This window comes from Gossypium hirsutum, chromosome D09 (assembly GCF_007990345.1).
Source record: "Gossypium hirsutum isolate 1008001.06 chromosome D09, Gossypium_hirsutum_v2.1, whole genome shotgun sequence".
Lineage (NCBI taxonomy): Eukaryota > Viridiplantae > Streptophyta > Magnoliopsida > Malvales > Malvaceae > Gossypium > Gossypium hirsutum.
In genome coordinates this window covers 2,810,414-2,829,113 of record NC_053445.1, presented here as the reverse complement: position 1 = coordinate 2,829,113, position 18,700 = coordinate 2,810,414, and the positions used below count along the sequence as shown (strand labels likewise).

The 18,700-nt window shown below is 33.5% G+C and overlaps 3 protein-coding genes across 3 annotated transcripts; all 3 read left to right on the top strand.

The window, feature by feature from the left end:
- Positions 1-340: 340 nt before the first annotated feature.
- LOC121221101 (pentatricopeptide repeat-containing protein At3g29230) lies at positions 341-2,454 on the top strand. Its single transcript, XM_041101578.1, has one exon. The coding sequence runs from the start codon at positions 452-454 to the stop codon at positions 2,261-2,263; it is 1,812 nt and encodes a 603-aa protein (XP_040957512.1). The 5' UTR covers positions 341-451; the 3' UTR covers positions 2,264-2,454.
- A 1,461-nt stretch (positions 2,455-3,915) lies between these two features.
- LOC121221100 (UPF0301 protein BF2109) lies at positions 3,916-5,504 on the top strand. The gene is made up of 2 exons (XM_041101577.1): positions 3,916-4,231; positions 4,533-5,504. The coding sequence occupies exons 1-2, from the start codon at positions 4,087-4,089 to the stop codon at positions 5,273-5,275; spliced, it is 888 nt and encodes a 295-aa protein (XP_040957511.1). The 5' UTR covers positions 3,916-4,086; the 3' UTR covers positions 5,276-5,504.
- Positions 5,505-11,006: 5,502 nt separating this feature from the next.
- LOC121221099 (probable ubiquitin conjugation factor E4) lies at positions 11,007-17,730 on the top strand. The gene is made up of 16 exons (XM_041101576.1): positions 11,007-12,246; positions 13,323-13,527; positions 13,723-13,874; positions 13,986-14,268; positions 14,352-14,504; positions 14,947-15,159; positions 15,260-15,372; positions 15,471-15,585; positions 15,681-15,770; positions 15,872-16,075; positions 16,170-16,265; positions 16,399-16,521; positions 16,655-16,747; positions 16,853-17,017; positions 17,114-17,203; positions 17,285-17,730. Exons 1-16 carry the CDS (start codon positions 11,360-11,362, stop codon positions 17,462-17,464), a joined length of 3,162 nt encoding a protein of 1,053 aa, XP_040957510.1. The 5' UTR covers positions 11,007-11,359; the 3' UTR covers positions 17,465-17,730.
- Positions 17,731-18,700: the final 970 nt, after the last annotated feature.

The window sequence follows — 18,700 nt, the reverse complement described above, 5'->3', positions numbered from 1 at the left end:
TATCATATAAGTGAAATTGTAATCCTGTAAATTATTTTCGGAAAATTTTACCGCGACCTCCAAGCTCACATCAAAATTTTTAATACAATTTTTAAAAATTTTGGATATTAGTATAAGTTAGAATATTTTATAAATTTTAAAAATTTTGGTGTGGTTTTGAAGATTAGGATAAAATTTTTAATTTTTTTAAATATTAATCTCGTTATAGATATTTATTATACGTATTCTTATCAACTTTCATAATCTCTCTTTTAACCTTTAAAATAATAAAATAATGTTCTTCAGGATACTTAAATCTTCCTCTTACGCTAATAAATGAGCTAAGAAAAAGTCAAAACTACTATTTTCAATATCATAGAGGCGAAAATTTGAATACAGAAAAAAACACGAGAAAAAAAATGGATGCCTTATCTCTTCACTTTCAATTGAAACCTCAGCTTAACCAACCCCAATGTCCATCCCTTGTAAACCCCCCTCCTGGTTTTCAACAAGAAGACTCTTTGACCAAAATCTCCAAGACCTCCACAACTACACCAACTTAAGCCATATTAAACAACTTCAAGCCCAAATAATCAAACAAAATCTTCACCAACACCTCTCCATTGCTCCCAAGTTAATCTCCGCTTTCTCACGTTGCCGCCAAATAATCTTAGCTCTTAACGTTTTTAACCAAATTCAAAACCCCAATGTTCATTTGTATAACACTTTGATTAGAGCCTATGTACAAAACTCACAGCCCACCCAAGCTTTTTCTTTTTTCTTTGAAATGCAGTGGAATGGGATTCTGGCTAATACCCTCACCTACCCTTTCCTTTTAAAAGCTTGCAGTTGTCTACAAATGGTGGAAATGATTCATACCCAGATCGAAAAGAATGGTTTTTTGGGTGATATTTTTGTACCCAATGCTCTTATTGATAATTATTCAAGGTTTGGAGGTTTGGGTATTAAAGCAGCTTTGAGGTTGTTTACGGTGATGGAACATAGAGATGTTGTTTCTTGGAATTCTATGATTGGAGGGTTGACGAAAGTTGGAGAGTTGAGAGAAGCTAGGAAGTTGTTCGATGAAATGCCTGAGAAAAGTATAATTACTTGGAATACGGTCTTGAATGGTTATGTTAAAGCAGGAGAAATGGAGGAAGCCTTTCAATTGTTTGAAAGTATGCCTCAAAGGAATATTGTTTCATGGTCAACGTTGGTGATGGGTTATAGTAAGGCTGGTGATATGGATATGGCTAGAGTATTGTTCGATGAGATGCCGGTTAAGACATCGGTTCCTTGGACTATAATTATCTTAGGATATGTCGAAAAGGGGTTCACAAAGGAAGCCATCGAGTTGTATGATCGAATGGAACGAAATGGGTTCAAGTTGGATGATGGCACCGTTATTAGTATATTGGCTGCTTGTGCCGAGTCTGGTTCGTTAGCAATGGGTTTAAAAGTTCATGATTCAATAGCGAGGCTTAAGTTTCGATGTAGTGTGGCGGTGTGTAACACATTAGTTAATATGTATGCAAAGTGTGGTAGTCTGGACAAGGCATGGAGTGTCTTCAATGGAATGTCGAAAAGAGATGTTGTTTCGTGGAATGTTATGCTACAGGGGTTTGCCATGCATGGCCATGGCAGGGAAGCACTTGGTGTTTTCGAAAGAATGAAGAAGGAAGGATTTAAGCCGGATAGAGTTACATTTATTGGCGTCTTGTGTGCTTGTTCTCATGCAGGCTTTATTGACGAGGGCATACAATGCTTTTACGCAATGGAAAAGGATTACGGAATTGTTCCTGAAATTGAGCATTACGGTTGCATGATCGACCTTTTAGGCCGTGGAGAGCGTTTGAAGGAAGCTTTTATGCTTGTAAATACCATGCCTTTCGAACCGAATGCTGTTATTTGGGGTACCCTTTTGGGGGCATGTCGATTACATGGTGCTACGGAACTTGCTGAGAAAGTGCTCGATCACTTTAAATTGGATCGTACGGATCCCGGAAATTATTCCATGTTAGCTAATATATTTGCTGCGGCAGGAGATTGGGATGGTGTTGCAACGGTAAGGCTTCAGATGAAGAGCGTAGGGGTCCAAAAACCATCAGGAGCAAGCTCAGTTGAAATAGACAATGAAGTCCATGAGTTCACCGTGTTTGATAGATCACATCCTAATTTTGATAGCATATATGGAATGGTTCACAGGTTGGCTCAGGACCTTAAGCGAGTTTCACATCCCAAAGATGCAACCTTACCGGTAGAAGTTGGTGAGCTAGTGATTTAGATAGATGCACTTTTACAAGCTAGGTTATTCAGACTTGGATTCGAGTGTAAGTATTAGATATTGAATGTTTATATTTGGTGGGTTCGAGTTTTTATATAAAAAAAACCGAATAAATTGATTAAGCCAACAAAACCATATAATTTGTACTGAATTTAACCCCAAAATTGAATAAATCGAATTGAATTTCTTTAGTTTGGTTCAATCGGTTCTTTCAATTTTTGACTTCTTCTTTTTTGCTTTTAAGATTTATTTACTTATAAAAAAATTATTTTAATTTATAAATTAGAAAAAAGAACAAAATAATTTTTATAATTATTCCCAATTTATTTATATTATAGGTTCTTTAGTAGGGGTATAATCTAGTCAAGCCAAGCTCGAATAGTACAAAGCTCGAACTCGACTTGAAATTCGAATATTGATACTTGGCTCGAGCTCGACCGAACATTTATTTTTAAGCTCGAAGTCAAACTCGAGCTAGAGCTCGACTTAGTAATTAAGCATAGGGCAAATAATATATATTAAGAGCAATAACATAATTTAATAATATAAAAAGCTCGATAAGGCTCACGAGCCTTTTGAGTCAAGTATTACTAAACTCGAATTTGGCTCGATTGATAGCTCGAGCTACTCGAGTTCGGCTTGATAATTATCGAATTGAATTCAATTTTTTTTCAAGTCGAACTCGTATAACTTGCAAACACTAATATCTCATTTACACCCTATTCTCTACCGATATAGGATTACAATACTAGCATTTGCAAACACCGATCTTCAAAAGGCTAAGTTTTTGTATCTTAAGATATTGTGTGTATATATATTATTTATATTATGCTTGAAGTACTTGTACTCAATAAATTCAATAATAGTTCAAGTACTTATGCATAATCACGGTAAAAGTACACAAAATTTTCTAAACTACACCTTAGATTGCATTTTAACTTTTATATTGAAAAAATTAAAAAATTAGGCTCTGACGTAAAATTTTGTGTTTATATATAAGGTATAATAATAAATTTAGCTTACACATTTATTCAATTTGAGCCTTACTCTTTTATTGAAAAATTTTAAAATTAATAAGGTTGAATGGTCAAAAGTGCGGTAGTAACAAATTAAAAAAAAATTAAGCCCTTTTAAAATTTAAAATTTACTAAAAAATCATACAAATTATAATCAATAATTTACTACCCACAATGAAAGTCCAAGTTTTAGGGAGCAAATGTTATCCCATATCCATTTACATTTGTATTTTTTCTTTACAAAGACAAGAAACCATTTAAGGCCAAGAAAATCTAATAAAAGATAAGCAGTCTTAGGGTGAGTTTGGATGGGCAGTGCGTTTACCTGCAGTTAGTGTAAAAACAGCGATGGCGGTTAGATTAGATACTGTAGCGATACTGTAGCGTGAGACAAAAAGTAAGCTAAACGCACCGCACCGAACCCAATTGCCCATCCAAACCCACCCTTAGTCCAATGGTTCGTATTAGCACTCACCAACTTGCAACATTTAAGTTCTGATCTCAATTTCGATATTAAATAAATTGGTCTATTTTAAAAAAATTGGAGTAATTTAATTTTTGTCAGTTTCGAAAATGAGTGGATAGTAATAATTGATCCATACATAAACTTAGCTAGTATAATAACAAGTTTAGCTCAAAATTATACACAATTGATGAGAAAGGTTAGCATTGAACAAATGATTGGATAGAGCGGGAATGAACTTGTGATAGAGATCCACTCTCAAGTCCAACTATAACTTGCTTGGTCTTATCCTTTGGGGACTTCACTTCCATTAGCCAAAGCAAAGAAGACAAAAAACACAACACATGGAAGCTTGTTTCTTCTCATCAAATTCCTTCATTAAAACTATTGAGTTTGAGCCCTCAATCAAACCTAAACCACTTCCTTTCCCCAACACCAATTCCAACCTTTTCTACTCTACAAAAGTTGCTTCCCCAAGTTCTATTACATGTAAGTTCTTCAATTTCCTTATTAAATCTTACTTTAGGTTTGATATTTTTGTCATAATTTGAATACCCTTATTCAAATATATTCATTAATTAAACTCCAAGTTGTTTAATAAATTCATGTATTCATTTTCTTTGAATATAACCTTCTTGTTTTATATCATTAAAATTTAAAAAGTAAATAGACTAAATTCCTAGAAATAAAAGTATAAAGATTAAATTCTAAATTTGTGAAAAGTATAGGGATCTATTGCAAATTTTAACCTGAAAATGGTTTTACATCATTATTGATTTTACCAATGCAGGCTGCCTTTCAAATGATGAGAAGAAGCCCACCCTTGATTCTGATTGGCGTTCATTTAGAGCTAAATTAGTGGCAACCGAGAAAGTTTCAGGCCCTTCATCATGGGCTGGTCCTGATACAGTAGTGGACCAACCTCCTCAACCTGTTACAATTGGTGACAAATGGGCTCACACCATCCGTGAGCCCGAAAAAGGTTGTCTACTTATCGCTACCAAAAAACTCGACGGGGTCCACATTTTCGAGCGGACGGTGATCCTCCTCTTAAAAGCAGGGTCTATAGGCCCATTAGGGATCATACTAAATCAATCATCTCTCAAATCTATCAAAGAAATGAGATCAACAACTATCCGAGATGTCTCGGAGGTGTTCTCTCATGTGCCGTTGTTCTTCGGTGGGCCATTGGAAGATGGGTTTTTTTTGGTGAGTCCAACAAAGGATGATGATGATGGTGGTGTGGAGAAAAGTGGGGGTTTTGAAGAAGTAATGAAAGGGTTGTACTATGGGACTAAAGAAAGTGTAGGGTATGCTGCTGAGATGGTGAAGAGAAATGTGGTGAAGGCAAGGGATTTTAGGTTCTTTGATGGGTATTGTTTGTGGGACAAAGAACAATTAGATGAAGAAATAAAGGCTGGCTTTTGGATAGTTGTGGCTTGTAGCCCAAGTGTAATTGGTCTTGCAAGTGTTGGAAATGTTGGGCTTTGGGAAGAGATTCTTGGGTTAATAGGTCCTAGAAATGTTTGGTAAAGTGGGAAAATTGACTTTATGATTAGGGTCAAATGCTATGATTATGATTTTATTATACATGTTAGTTTTGTTTGGTCAAACATTGATTTTACTAGGCATAGATGCTACAAAATGCACTACTGATCATCCAAGTTTGTCCATATTCTAGCAAAATTATAACTTTATTTATGTAGTTATATTTTGGATTACATTATATGAGTGAGTAAAACAGTCCCTGTTAAGATTGCAATGCTAGTTTATTTTGGAGTTTATAAATAAGATATAATAGTAAATTTAGCTCTCAATTTTTACATATTTATTCAATTTAACCCCTACTATTTTATTAGAAGTAAATTAAAATTTTTTGAAACTAATAAGGCTAAAAGGTAAAAAGGCCTTAGTAACAAATTAAAAAAAATCAATTAAACACTTTTAAAATTTAATATTATTTAAAAATCATAAGAATTATAAACAAAATTTATAAAAACAGATAATATATTTTTTTACTAAAAATAACAATACCAACTCATTAAAATTGATTTTTTAAAAAATGGATTCTATTTCAAAAATCTTATAAGCAATTAAAAAAAATCTTATAACCATTAAAAAAATTCTAGTTTACTTCCAATAAAATATTAGGGTTAAATTGAAAAAATGTGAAGATTGAGGGTTAAATTTATTATTATACCTTATATATAGACACTAAAATAAACATTTAACGGTGCAATTTTAACAAAGGGTCAATTTTGTTTACTCATCTAACGTATAAGGACTAATTTACTCCTTTTTTTTTTGTAAAGAGACTAAAATGCAATTCAAAATATAATACAGGAGTTTCATTATAATGGAATTAGATGTGGCATCTTACATTTTGCAGTAGCAATATGTTTGTATTTACATGCTATTAAACATTTCAAATCAAACTTAAATTAAATTGGTTCGTATTTGTAAATGCATAACTCAAATTTATTTACTCTTCATTCATTTTTTTTACTTTAAAAAATATATTTTAATTATTTAAATATATTCAATGAAATTTATGGCGTGTACATTATTAAATTGGTTCATTCTTGCAACTGAAAATATGAGAGAAAATGTAACACCCCTTACCCGTATCCAACACCGGAATAGGGTACGAGGTATTACCAAAACACATACACTTGTAAACGTATTTAACCGAGTTATAAAATTTCATCAAAATTAAAACTTTCAAAAATAATTAACATGTTTCTATAACTTTTCACAATATATCCTCAAAATATTATAATCATAATAATTAGGGCCTGCGAGACCCGATACATACTCATGCAATTTAATGCTTCATTTCCATTTCATTCAATTCGCAATTTCTCATGCTCATAATTTAAATCATATCACTAGAAATTTCCATTTAATTCACGTACAATTCAATGACATCAAATTCAAAACTAATACGTATTTACCATTTAACTCAATGTTTATTGATTATACCATTCAATAACACATTTATGAAATTCTCAATTTAGCAATGAAAATATCACTTTAGTTTGAATAACAACATCGTCCTGATATAAATACACTACCACTTATCCATTTACTTTAATTCTTTTGGGCCCATTTGTCACTTACCATCCTTAATCAAATTAGGGAACGGTCACGGAAAATTGAGTACTTCACCTTCACTTTGCCATAGTATAACTATGGTCTTACGTATGATCACTTATCACTTGTCCCTTGATCAGATAAGTGTAGCCACTTATCACTTTGTTTCTTGATCAGATAAGTGTAGCCACTTATCACTTTGTCTCTTGATCAGATAAGTGTAGCTAAAGCTATCACTTATCACTTTGTCTCTTGATCAGATAAGTATAGCCGAAGCTATCACTTATCACTTTTCACTTGTCACTTGATCAGATAAGTGTAGCCGAAGCTATCACTTATCACTTTCCACTTGTCACTTGATCAGATAAGTGTAGCTGAAGCTATCACTTATCACTTTGTCACTTGATCAGATAAGTATAGCCGAAGCTATAACTTATCACTTTATCACTTGATCAGATAAGTATAGCCGAAGCTATTACTTATCACTTTCCACTTGTCACTTGATCAGATAAGTGTAGCTAAAGCTACCACTTATCACTTTATCACTTTATCACTTGATCAGAAGTACTCAAATCCGGCGTTCCGCTCAATTTGATCATTTATTCATATATCAGGCTTACCAACATGTGTTAATTCATAAACCATTCATGGTATTATTTCATGCCAAATCATATACTGAATATACCATACACACATACTATGAAACTTTATTTTCACACATGAGCTTAAACCATGACCAATAATGCACAAAAATAAGCATCATTCATATTTCATCGTTTATGAGTTATAATCAAACATATGACCATTTATACACGAATCATTCATATATTTCCCAATTTTCCTCCTCCTCCTCTCCATTCCACATCCTTAATGTGTATAACACACTTAAACAACATTAACCATAATTTCAATATTCACTAACATGTATATTCAAAGCTGTTTATCCGAGTCAGAGTCACTAAATTATTTTTATCCGGAGCTACAGAGCTCCAAATTAAGATCCGTTAATTTTCCCTGAAACTAGACTCACATATCTTTATACTATAAAATTTTCATAATTTTTGGTTCAGCCAAATAGTACAGTTTATTCTTTAAAGTTTCCCCTGTTTCGCTGTCTGACAGTTCCGACCACTCTTCACTAAAAATTAATTATCTCATTGTACAGAATTCGGATGATGTTTTAGCTTGCTTCTTCTAAAAATAGACTCATTAAGGATTCTAACCATATAAACTATAACTCATAATCATTTCTGTACAATTTTTAATGATTTTCCAAAGTCAGAACAGGGGAACCCGAATTCATTCTGACCTTGTCTCACAAAATCTATTATATCTCATGATTTACAATTCCATTGCTCACATCATTTCTTTTATAAGAAACTAGACTCAATAAGCTTTAATTTCATATTTTATTCATCCTCTAATTCAATCTCTACAATTTTTGGTGATTTTTCAAAGTTACACTACTGCTGCTGTCCAAAACTGCTTTAGTGCAAAATGTTGATTTCCATTTTGCCCCAAATTTCACAGTTTATACAATTCGGTCCTTTCTCAATTAACCCCTCAATTAATCTAATTTTCTCAATTAGTACTTTACTAGACATTATAAGTTGTTACACAACTATTGAAATTCAGAATTGCCACATATAACTCTATCTTCAAACTCTTTTACTATTAGGTCCCAAACATTCACTTTCTATTCAATTCTTTCAATAAAATCAGCATATGAACAATTTAAAGCTCTAATTTCATGCTAAATCATCATATACTTCCAGCACATATTCATATAAACTTTCAACTTCTTTCATAAAATCAAAAACTAATGAATTTAACAAGTGGGCCTAGTTGTAAAAGTCATAAAAATACAAAAATTTCAAGAAATAGTCAAGAATTGAACTTACTTGTAATAAAAATATGAAGAACCAGCTTGAAGAAGCCCTTCCATGGTGTTTTAGCTGATGAGAATTCAGAAAAATGAAGAGAAATCTAGATAATTCCACTTGGGTCCTAACTTTATTAAGCAAATTTTGCAATTTTCCAATTTTGCCCTTAATTCTCCTTACTTTCTTGCTGATTTCATGCCTCTGCCGTCCAGCCCAAATAGACCTTGGGTCTATTTGCTTTTAAGCCCTCTTCCTTTTATCATTTAAGCTATTTAATCATTTCCCAAAATTTTGCATTTGTTACAATTTAGTCCTTTTTGTTCAATTAATTATCGGAACTTTAAAATTTCTTAACGAAACTTTAATACTAACTTTTTAACACTCCATAAATATTTATAAAAATATTTATGGCTCAGTTTAAAATCCCCGAGGTCTTGATACCTCATTTCGATTCTAATTATTTTAATATTTATTTCTAGTGCACTATTCACTATTTCAAAAATTTTCCTAACTTCATATTTAACTTATACTTGCTAAATTAATAATATTTTCTACCCATTTGTCGAATTTAGTGATCTCGAATCACCGTTCCGACACCTCTGAAAATTCAAGCCATTACATTTTTTTTTTTCGTCGGATTTGTGGTCCCGAAACCACTGTTCCGACTAAGCCTAAAATCGGGCTATTACAGAAAACCTACCAAATTAAAGTTTTCTTACAAGTGGCTTGAAGGGAAGCATTCTAAGGCTAATCTTGAAGCCCAACCTGTGGATGCACGGCTTATACCAGTTGGCACTGAAATTGATGCTCTTGGGCAACTGTCAACCATTGAACAAAGGATGCTACAACATTTGGATGTTGAAATTGCCTCTCACGAACGCATCATTCCACAACTTCAAGCCAACGTACATGGTGCTAAGCCTTGATGAATGATCTGCTAGCCAAGCAACTCTAACAACACTTTGGCAAACTTATTGAACAAACAGAGGGAGTAGGCACTGTTATTTCTTTAATGATTTTCAATTTTCAATTCTTTTTGAAGACGTAGTGTTGGAACTTTGAACTCAATTTTATATAGGTTGGTTGTTATATTTTTGAATCCTTTTTCTATTATGCTCGCTTATATATAATTTCTAGTATTTTGATCATCCTCTTTTATGAAATTAATGATTAATTTGTTTGATTATGTCCGTAGTTAAGTATGATTAATTAAGGGGAAGTTACTTAGGCAAGCATTTATATCTCTTGTTGAATATGTTTTCATTTTATGGTTTTGTTCAAAAAATTGCCAAAATTAGAGATTGTTGAGGTAATTTTTGAGCAGTTTTTACAGGTTCATAGTATTGCTCAGCTTAGAAACTTTTCATGTTTAAGTTGACAAATTTTGACAACAAAAATTATTTGGCTTTGAATCTTTTCGGTACTTTGGATGTCTATAAGCACATTTATGATATCCAAGTTGGTTATAACAACATATCCTAAAGATTGGTTTGGATTGGATAAACACAATCAACTTCCCAAGTTTGGTGGGATTGGAATCGGGTAAAACTTGGAAGCATATATTGGAGATTCAAGATTCATCCCAAGCACATTGGAGATATTTTTTGTGCTTGTTATCTTGCTAGTTTTAGTGGAAGATTGGTTGTAATTGATATCATATATTAGCAAGTCTCACTTCTTTATAAATTGAGGAGACTTGTAGTTATACTGATATGAGAACACTTATTATTGTTCATGGAGGAACATTTCTCGTGAGTTCGTTAAGTACAAAATCAAATGAGTTACTTGGTTATTTGCCATAAGTTTGTATGGGGAAAACTTAGAAGAGAGTTATTTAGATATTAGGTACAAAAGTGAGGAGTTTAATTTAGTGAGTGTCAGAAGTTGTAATCATTTGTATGTATTTTTAAGATAGTAGATTATCTTTCTAGACAACGCCTTTTTTATTTAGAAAAATTGAACTTTGTGAATATTTACTTTTCTACTTTGTTCATTCTTAATTTTAAAAGTAGTTAACCTTAGTCCCAAACACTACTTCAAACACTACGCAAGTTTGCTTTCAAATATAAATTTAATTTATTTTAATTTTAATAATAAATTAAAATTTAAGTAATTCTTAATATTTTATTAAAAGTATATTAATATTTTGATAATTTTTTTTGAAATAATAGTACAAAATATTAATATTTTAATAATATAAATATTATCCTTAGCTTTGTTTCCAAATAATAAAATACAAATTAAAATTCAAGTAGATATTAAATTAATTTTGGTAGTAAAAAAAATCTGAAAATATTTGTAAGTATACTTGCGATAAAAGAAAGAAAGAGGAGAGTTTACGAGATTCCAAAGAAACAAAGAAGTTGAACGTGGCAGTATCATAGTGAATCAACAAGCCGATCAACGGCCACAAAGACTTGGAGAAAAACAGAACCAAGTTCAAGACCAACTCAATCAGCCTTTTCCTACAATCTTCATGAAACCTATTTCTCAATCTTCATTTATCTGTTTTCCTCCATAGTTTTCTTCAAAGCCTAATTATTCTTCTCTCTCCGGAATATAAAGAGAACCCTATTTGTTTCTCAGGAAAATAAAGGAGGGAAAAAACCAAGTTTTTATCCCCTTTTTTGTCTTCGAAACTATGGCTACGCAAAAACCCCAAAGAGCCCCAGAAGAAATAGAAGATATGATCCTAAGGAAGATCTTCCTTGTAACCCTTAAAGAGAACCCAGAGAACCCATCATCATCTTCTTCTGATCCAAGGGTTGTTTACCTAGAGATGACCGCAGCTGAGATCTTAAGTGAAGGCAAAAGTCTTTTACTTTCACGTGATCTAATGGAAAGGGTTTTAATTGATCGTCTGTCTGGTGAATTCCCTAATTCAGAACCCCCTTTTAATTATCTCATTGGTTGTTATAAGCGAGCTCATGAAGAAATCAAGAAGATTTCCAACATGAAAGACAAGACGCTGCGTTCTGGGATGGAATCTGCTGCTAAACAGGCTAAGAAGTTGGCTGTTTCATATGCTAGGATTCATCTGGGAAATCCTGATTTGTTTTCTAATGGGAATTTAAAAGATAGTAACCCCAAAGCCGGTTCTTCTTTGTCTTCCAGTTCCCCTTTGTTTCCCTTAGTTTTTGCTGAAGTTTCAAGTGGAGTAATGCTTGATGGGTTTGGAGGGAATGATTTTGGAAGTCGGGTGGATTGTCCACCTGGGTTTTTGGAAGACTTCTTTAAGGATTCAGATTTTGATACTTTGGACCCTATCTTAAAAGGTTTGTATGAGGATTTAAGAGGGAGTGTTTTGAAAGTTTCAGCTTTGGGAAATTTTCAGCAACCTTTGAGGGCTTTGTTGTATTTGGTTAAGTTCCCTGTTGGTGCTAAAAGCTTGGTTAATCATCCATGGTGGATTCCTAAAGGAGTTTACTTGAATGGACGTGTCATCGAAATGACTAGCATTTTGGGCCCCTTTTTCCATGTTAGTGCTCTGCCTGATCATACCATTTTCAAGAGCCAGCCTGATGTTGGGTGAGTTTGGATGTTGATTTTTGCGTTAGCTTGTTGTGTTAATTGAGAACGAGTATTACCTCATTATGTTTATATACATGACTATTATTTTTAATCTGGTTCTATATAAGTTGTTGGAAACATAGCTGGCATTGTAGAATGCACTTTTGCTTTGCACATTGGGTTGAATGATTGAACTCTTTGGGTGTCAAATGAATGTTTAGTAAGTACATTTTACTAGGGTAACTGATCTTAGGCCAGTTAGTATTAGGAAGCATTTATATCAGGGTTTCTCATTTGAGCAAGCATTGAGGCCAGTGCATTGGTTGATACTTGTATAAGGGAAGACATGTTCAGTTTTTTGAACTGAATGACATCTCAAAACCAATGGTTTAATTACCTTGTCTGGCCTCTTGGTGCAGTTGCTTAATAATGATCTACTGGTGGGATAGTTGGTTAGCAATGGCAGTCAATTGCAGCTTTTTGTTGTTTTGATGATGTCAACTATTGGAATCTTTGTCGAGGGTGAACTCTTAATTATGTTGCTTGTTGGCTGTTATTGTTGTAGCAGTCTTGATTGCTCCTCTCAAGTTTTTTGAGTGAATGGGGAGATTGAGTAACTGTTTTCTCATTGGAGCTGCCTTCCTAAATTTGGATTGATACTTGGCATTTGTTGAGTTTCATATTTTTTGTTCACTGGAATAAAGTTGAATAGTTTGTACTAATTCGACTTGTTTATACATCCATGTAATTTACTATTCGACTCGTGGTTAGCATTGTGTAAATTTTATTTTTTTATTGTTTAAACTAGTAAGAAAATCTTCACTTTTTGCATTTGAGAGAGACTCTATGAAGTGCTTGAGTGTGTTCCATATAATGATGTTTGATGCTGATCTTTATTTGTTTGGAAGCTTCTTTTTATCAGTGTGTTTTACAGGTCCTTTGGAAATTTAAACTGTTATAGAAAATCCATGCCATTGTGTTTGTTTGATAGTATAGATTTTCTTGCCTGAAATTGTTTTAATGTAATTATCAACATTTATGACTTTTTTTTCTATTAGCTTTGTCTAGTAATAAATTTTCTCTCAAAATTATAGCCAGCAGTGCTTCTCAGATGCATCAACTAGACGAGCAGCTGACTTGTTATCTTCATTCACCACAATAAAGACTCTCATGAATACTTTATATGATGGTCTGGCTGAAGTTCTTCTTTGTCTCCTTAAAAACACTGAGACTCGTGACAGTGTCCTCGAGTATCTTGCAGAAGTCATCAATAAAAATGCATCAAGGGCCCATATACAGGTTTCCCTCCTAAATGACATTCCTTGTTTAAGTTAGATTGCATCAAGAGCTTAACTGTTGCATCAATAACTTGTTCGTTGTTTTTTCCACCTAAGAATATTTTCCGTAAAAGTTTGAGTTGTTTCTTAATTGTAAATCTGGTTATGTATCTACCCTCTAGCCTATTTGACACGTTTTTGCGGACCTGTATGATAGGTGGATCCTATATCTTGTGCAAGTTCTGGCATGTTTGTCAATCTCAGTGCTGTTATGCTCCGACTTTCAGAGCCATTTTTGGATGCAAATTTAACAAAAAGAGATAAAATCGATCCAACCTATGTCTTCTACTGTAGCCGTTTGGATTTGAGGTGATGGTCTTTTTCTCCCCTTCTTTTTCAATGGAGATCATGATCGTTTTGCTCCAAATGTTATATGCTTTGAATTCTTTTTGTTAAGTATTGATAGTGAACCATTTTTAGGGGGTTAACTGCTCTGCACGCAACATCAGAAGAAGTGGCTGAATGGATCGATAAAGATAATCCTGTGAAAACTGACGGGAGTGGACTAAATAATGATGGTGAAAATAGTTTGCGGCAATTGCAAGAAGCATCTAGTTCGGGAAGTACCCCAAATGTGAAGCCAACCCGAAGTAGTAGTGAAAAAGCTAAATATCCTTTCATTTGTGAATGCTTCTTTATGACTGCTAGGGTACTCAACTTGGGCCTCCTAAAGGCATTTTCGGACTTTAAGCATCTAGTCCAGGTAATGCTTTACTGATTCCCGAGCTTTTTTCATTCTTGTTTCTTCTACTGATGATTTGATTTATTTGATATGCCGTCACCCAGGACATTTCAAGAAGTGAAGACACACTTGCCACCTTAAAAGCCATGCAAGGACAGGCACCTTCTCCACAACTGGAGCTTGATATATCGAGGCTTGAGAAGGAAATTGAATTGTATTCACAGGAAAAATTCTGTTACGAGGCTCAAATTTTGAGGGTACATCTTATCTCTTCTTCCTTGAGCATTTCCGCATTAAATGTTGCTCCAATTCTTTATAGTATCTGTATTGGATACCTATGTCCGTTGCATATTTGCATATGGTATGAGGATATTACTCTCCAAGTATCCTCCAAATATATGGAGAGCTTGGAAGAAAACTAAACACACCTGTATTTGACAATGCCCGAATCCAAATAACATAGGTTTCTGCACACATGCATATGGATTTGCTTGTCTGCTGAACTTTGAAATGTATCAATCCCTTCGTTTTCCGTCTTATTATTCCATATTAGCATTTTTTTCGCCTTGAGTAGAGGGCTTTCTATTTATATAATTCTAATTATTTATTATCGTATTATCTTTGCTTTTGATGTATTTGAGGAAAGGAAATTTATAAATTTGGTAGCATTTTGAATTATTGCTTTCTTCTATTCACTAGGATGGGGCACTTATTCAACAAGCACTTTCGTTCTATCGACTAATGGTGGTTTGGTTAGTTGGCTTGGTTGGTGGATTTAAAATGCCTCTGCCACCTACATGTCCGATGGAATTTGCTTCGATGCCAGAGCACTTTGTGGAAGATGCTATGGAACTATTAATATTTGCTTCTCGGATTCCGAAAGCTCTTGATGGAGTTCATTCATATGTACTGGTAGGTTTTAGATTTGGATAGCTATGTACTTTTGATCATACCTCAAGTTCATTCATATCGTTATGATTTTATTAATTTATTCTTGTGTTTTGCTTGTCAGGATGATTTTATGAAATTTATTATTATGTTTATGGCAAGTCCGCAATTTATCAAGAACCCCTATCTCAGAGCAAAAATGGTTGAAGTTTTGAACTGTTGGATGCCGCGTAGAAGGTTATTCAATCTCTTTAGAAAACCATATGCTGTTGTCACATGTTTCTCACACGAAATTTTCTGTAAGTTTACACACTACCTTGTTTCTTTCTTTCCAGTGGTTCATCTGCGACATCGACACTATTTGAAGTGCATCAACTGTCTTTGGAATATCTCGTGCGGAATCTTTTGAAGCTATATGTTGACATTGAATTCACAGGTTCTCACACACAGGTAATTGCTACCAATTGTTATTATTATTATTTTTTAATCTTATAATTTCTTCGAGTTTCCATTGTCGATTATCATCGTTTCATATCTGTGTACAGTTCTATGATAAGTTCAACATCCGCCATAATATTGCTGAACTTCTTGAATATCTTTGGCAAGTTCCTAGTCACTGTAATGCTTGGAAACAGGTAGGGTCTTCTTCACTGGCTAATACATGGGGAGCTTTCTATGATTTGTTTTTAGTTTAACTATCAATGGATTCCTGAATTTTGTTGAAATGTTCTATCAGATTGCGAAGGAAGAAGAAAAGGGTGTTTATCTGAATTTCTTGAATTTCCTGATTAACGATAGCATCTACCTCCTCGATGAAAGTCTTAACAAAATTCTTGAACTCAAAGAGCTTGAGGCTGAGATGTCAAATACTGCAGAATGGGAACGCAGGCCCGCTCAGGAGAGGCAAGAGAGAACTCGACTGTTCCACTCCCAGGAGAATGTCAGTATTCCCTTTCCCCCCATTTGGATGTGTATGTATGATTCATGTTTAAAATTTGAACTTCAATTAAACATTTATTACGGATTATGTTCAGATTATACGGATTGACATGAAGTTGGCAAATGAGGATGTTAGTATGCTGGCTTTTACATCTGAGCAGATTACAGCTCCTTTTCTACTCCCTGAGATGGTAACATCTTTTCCTCTGCATCAATGCTTATCATTTCTCAAATTTATGCCGACAAGCTCTACTTGTTAAAGTTTACCTTGCCATCACCTTTCGAATCCTTGATCTGTTTTTGTTCTTTGTTCCTTTTTTCCAGGTTGAGAGAGTGGCGAATATGTTAAATTACTTTTTATTGCAATTAGTTGGCCCTCAAAGAAAGTCACTCACTCTGAAAGATCCCGAAAAGTATGAATTCCGTCCGAAAGAGTTGCTCAAGCAGGTTGGTCAAGTGTAGAAATTTCATTTTGGTATATACTCTTACAATGAGGAAGTAAGAAGTTAATGATTTTGCTTGGAAAGTGGCTTTGAATTTAACTGACGTTTTATGTACTGTGAATTGTTTCTATTTGAAGATTGTCCGCATTTACGTTCATCTGGCAAGGGGTGATGCCAAAAACATATTTCCATCTGCCATCTCCAGTGATGGTCGATCCTATAATGAACAGGTATACCTTAATGGGTGTTTAACCATTCGTTGGACTAAGTATTGGTGTTCCCACTAGACCTGATAGTTCTTAAAGCACAATCTAATAAACTTGAGTTTGCTCCAGTTGTTTAGTGCTGCAGCTGATGTTCTTCGAAGAATTGGTGAGGATGGGAGGATAATACAAGATTTTATCGAGCTTGGTGCAAAGGCCAAGGCTGCGGCTTCAGAGGCCATGGACACTGAAGCTGCCCTTGGAGATATTCCCGACGAATTCCTCGATCCAATTCAAGTATGTCTATTTACATTTCAGCTATATTTTGCTTAGTTTTGGAATTCATTAAAACTGGAAAGAAGGACCGTAAACATACTCTTTTCTTTCCTGCAGTATACATTGATGAAGGATCCGGTGATCTTACCATCTTCAAGAATCACAATAGACAGACCTGTTATCCAAAGACATCTTCTAAGTGATAGTGTAAGTCCATCACGGATTCTACTTATATAACGATAATATTTCCTGGAATGTTGTGCTTTACTAATTTGATATGATTTGCAGACTGATCCATTCAACCGATCTCATCTTACCTCGGAGATGTTGATTCCGAACACCGAACTGAAGGCAAGAATTGAAGAGTTTATTAGGTCCCAGGAGCTGAAGAAGCATGGAGAAGGCTTGAACATGCAAAGCTCTAAAGGAACAATACAACCAACAAGTGGAGAAATGTTAATTGATTAGGTTGAATTAGGGGTTCATAGGTTTTCTCAAATGGTGTATTTATTTCATATGTCAAACTATATGTTATTTCGACCTTTTTTTTTTCTTTTAAATTCTCGTGTCCCGCATGTGCATTTGAAACATACTAGGACATGGTGTAGGGACATCATCTTCTTAGGATTCTTTGAATACATGAAAATCTTGAGAAAAAAATTGAATGTATTCATGTTCCAAACTCATATAGGCAATAACGGATCAAAATAAAATTTATCAAAAATTTTTATTTACTTCTCTAATATTTTGTCCACTAATTACAAATAAAATATTTAGTTTTATATTAGAGAAAAATATAATTTGGTTTTCCTACTAGAATTTGAATTATTAGATTTTGCAAATCAAAATCCTAATGATTTAGGATTTTTAGGATAATATGATTTTAACGTTTAAAAAATATCTTTAGCGGAATTGGAGAAGAATACAAAGAACATTTGATAAATTGATTTTGTGTTCTTGATCTTTTCCCTTAATTATACAAACTCTAATTAATGAAGGTTATAATCTTTAACGTGTTTTTGTGTGTGTCATTAATAATGATCAACTTTTAACCGGTATGTCCATCAAGTAATCAAATGAATTTAACTACTATTCAAGGTAAAACCTTTTAATTGGGTCACATTATTTTTTTTACTTAATTGGATCCATAATAGTTAGACTTAAAATTTTACATTCTTTCACTTGGCTCAATGGGATAAAAGCACAAACTTTAATAGAACAAAATTATTGAATGTGCATAAAAATAGCACTTATCATCATTACCATATTATACTGAATTGCAATGTGAGTTATGGCAATTGTAATATAGTTTAAGTCCCATACTTCTATATACTACAACATTACAACTCAATATAATAGGTCTTTAAGTAACTATAAATATTTTTCCGTTTTAAATAATTTCAAACAAAAAAATTATGTGTATACAATCATAATAAACATGAAATACATCCATTTTACTTAAGAAACACCATAGTTAAGCTCAGAGTGTCAGAACATCATAAACTGCATTCATCAATACAATCAAGACCCATTCTATATGCATGTTCTTTAAATGTCTTTGGTTGTAAGGCTTTAGTTAATGTATCTACAATAATGAAATCAGTTCTAAGGTGCTTCATGGACACTCTTTGTTTTTGAACTTCCTCCTTAACAACAAAATAACTTAATTCCATATGTTTTGCACATTTAAAATATTTGACATTT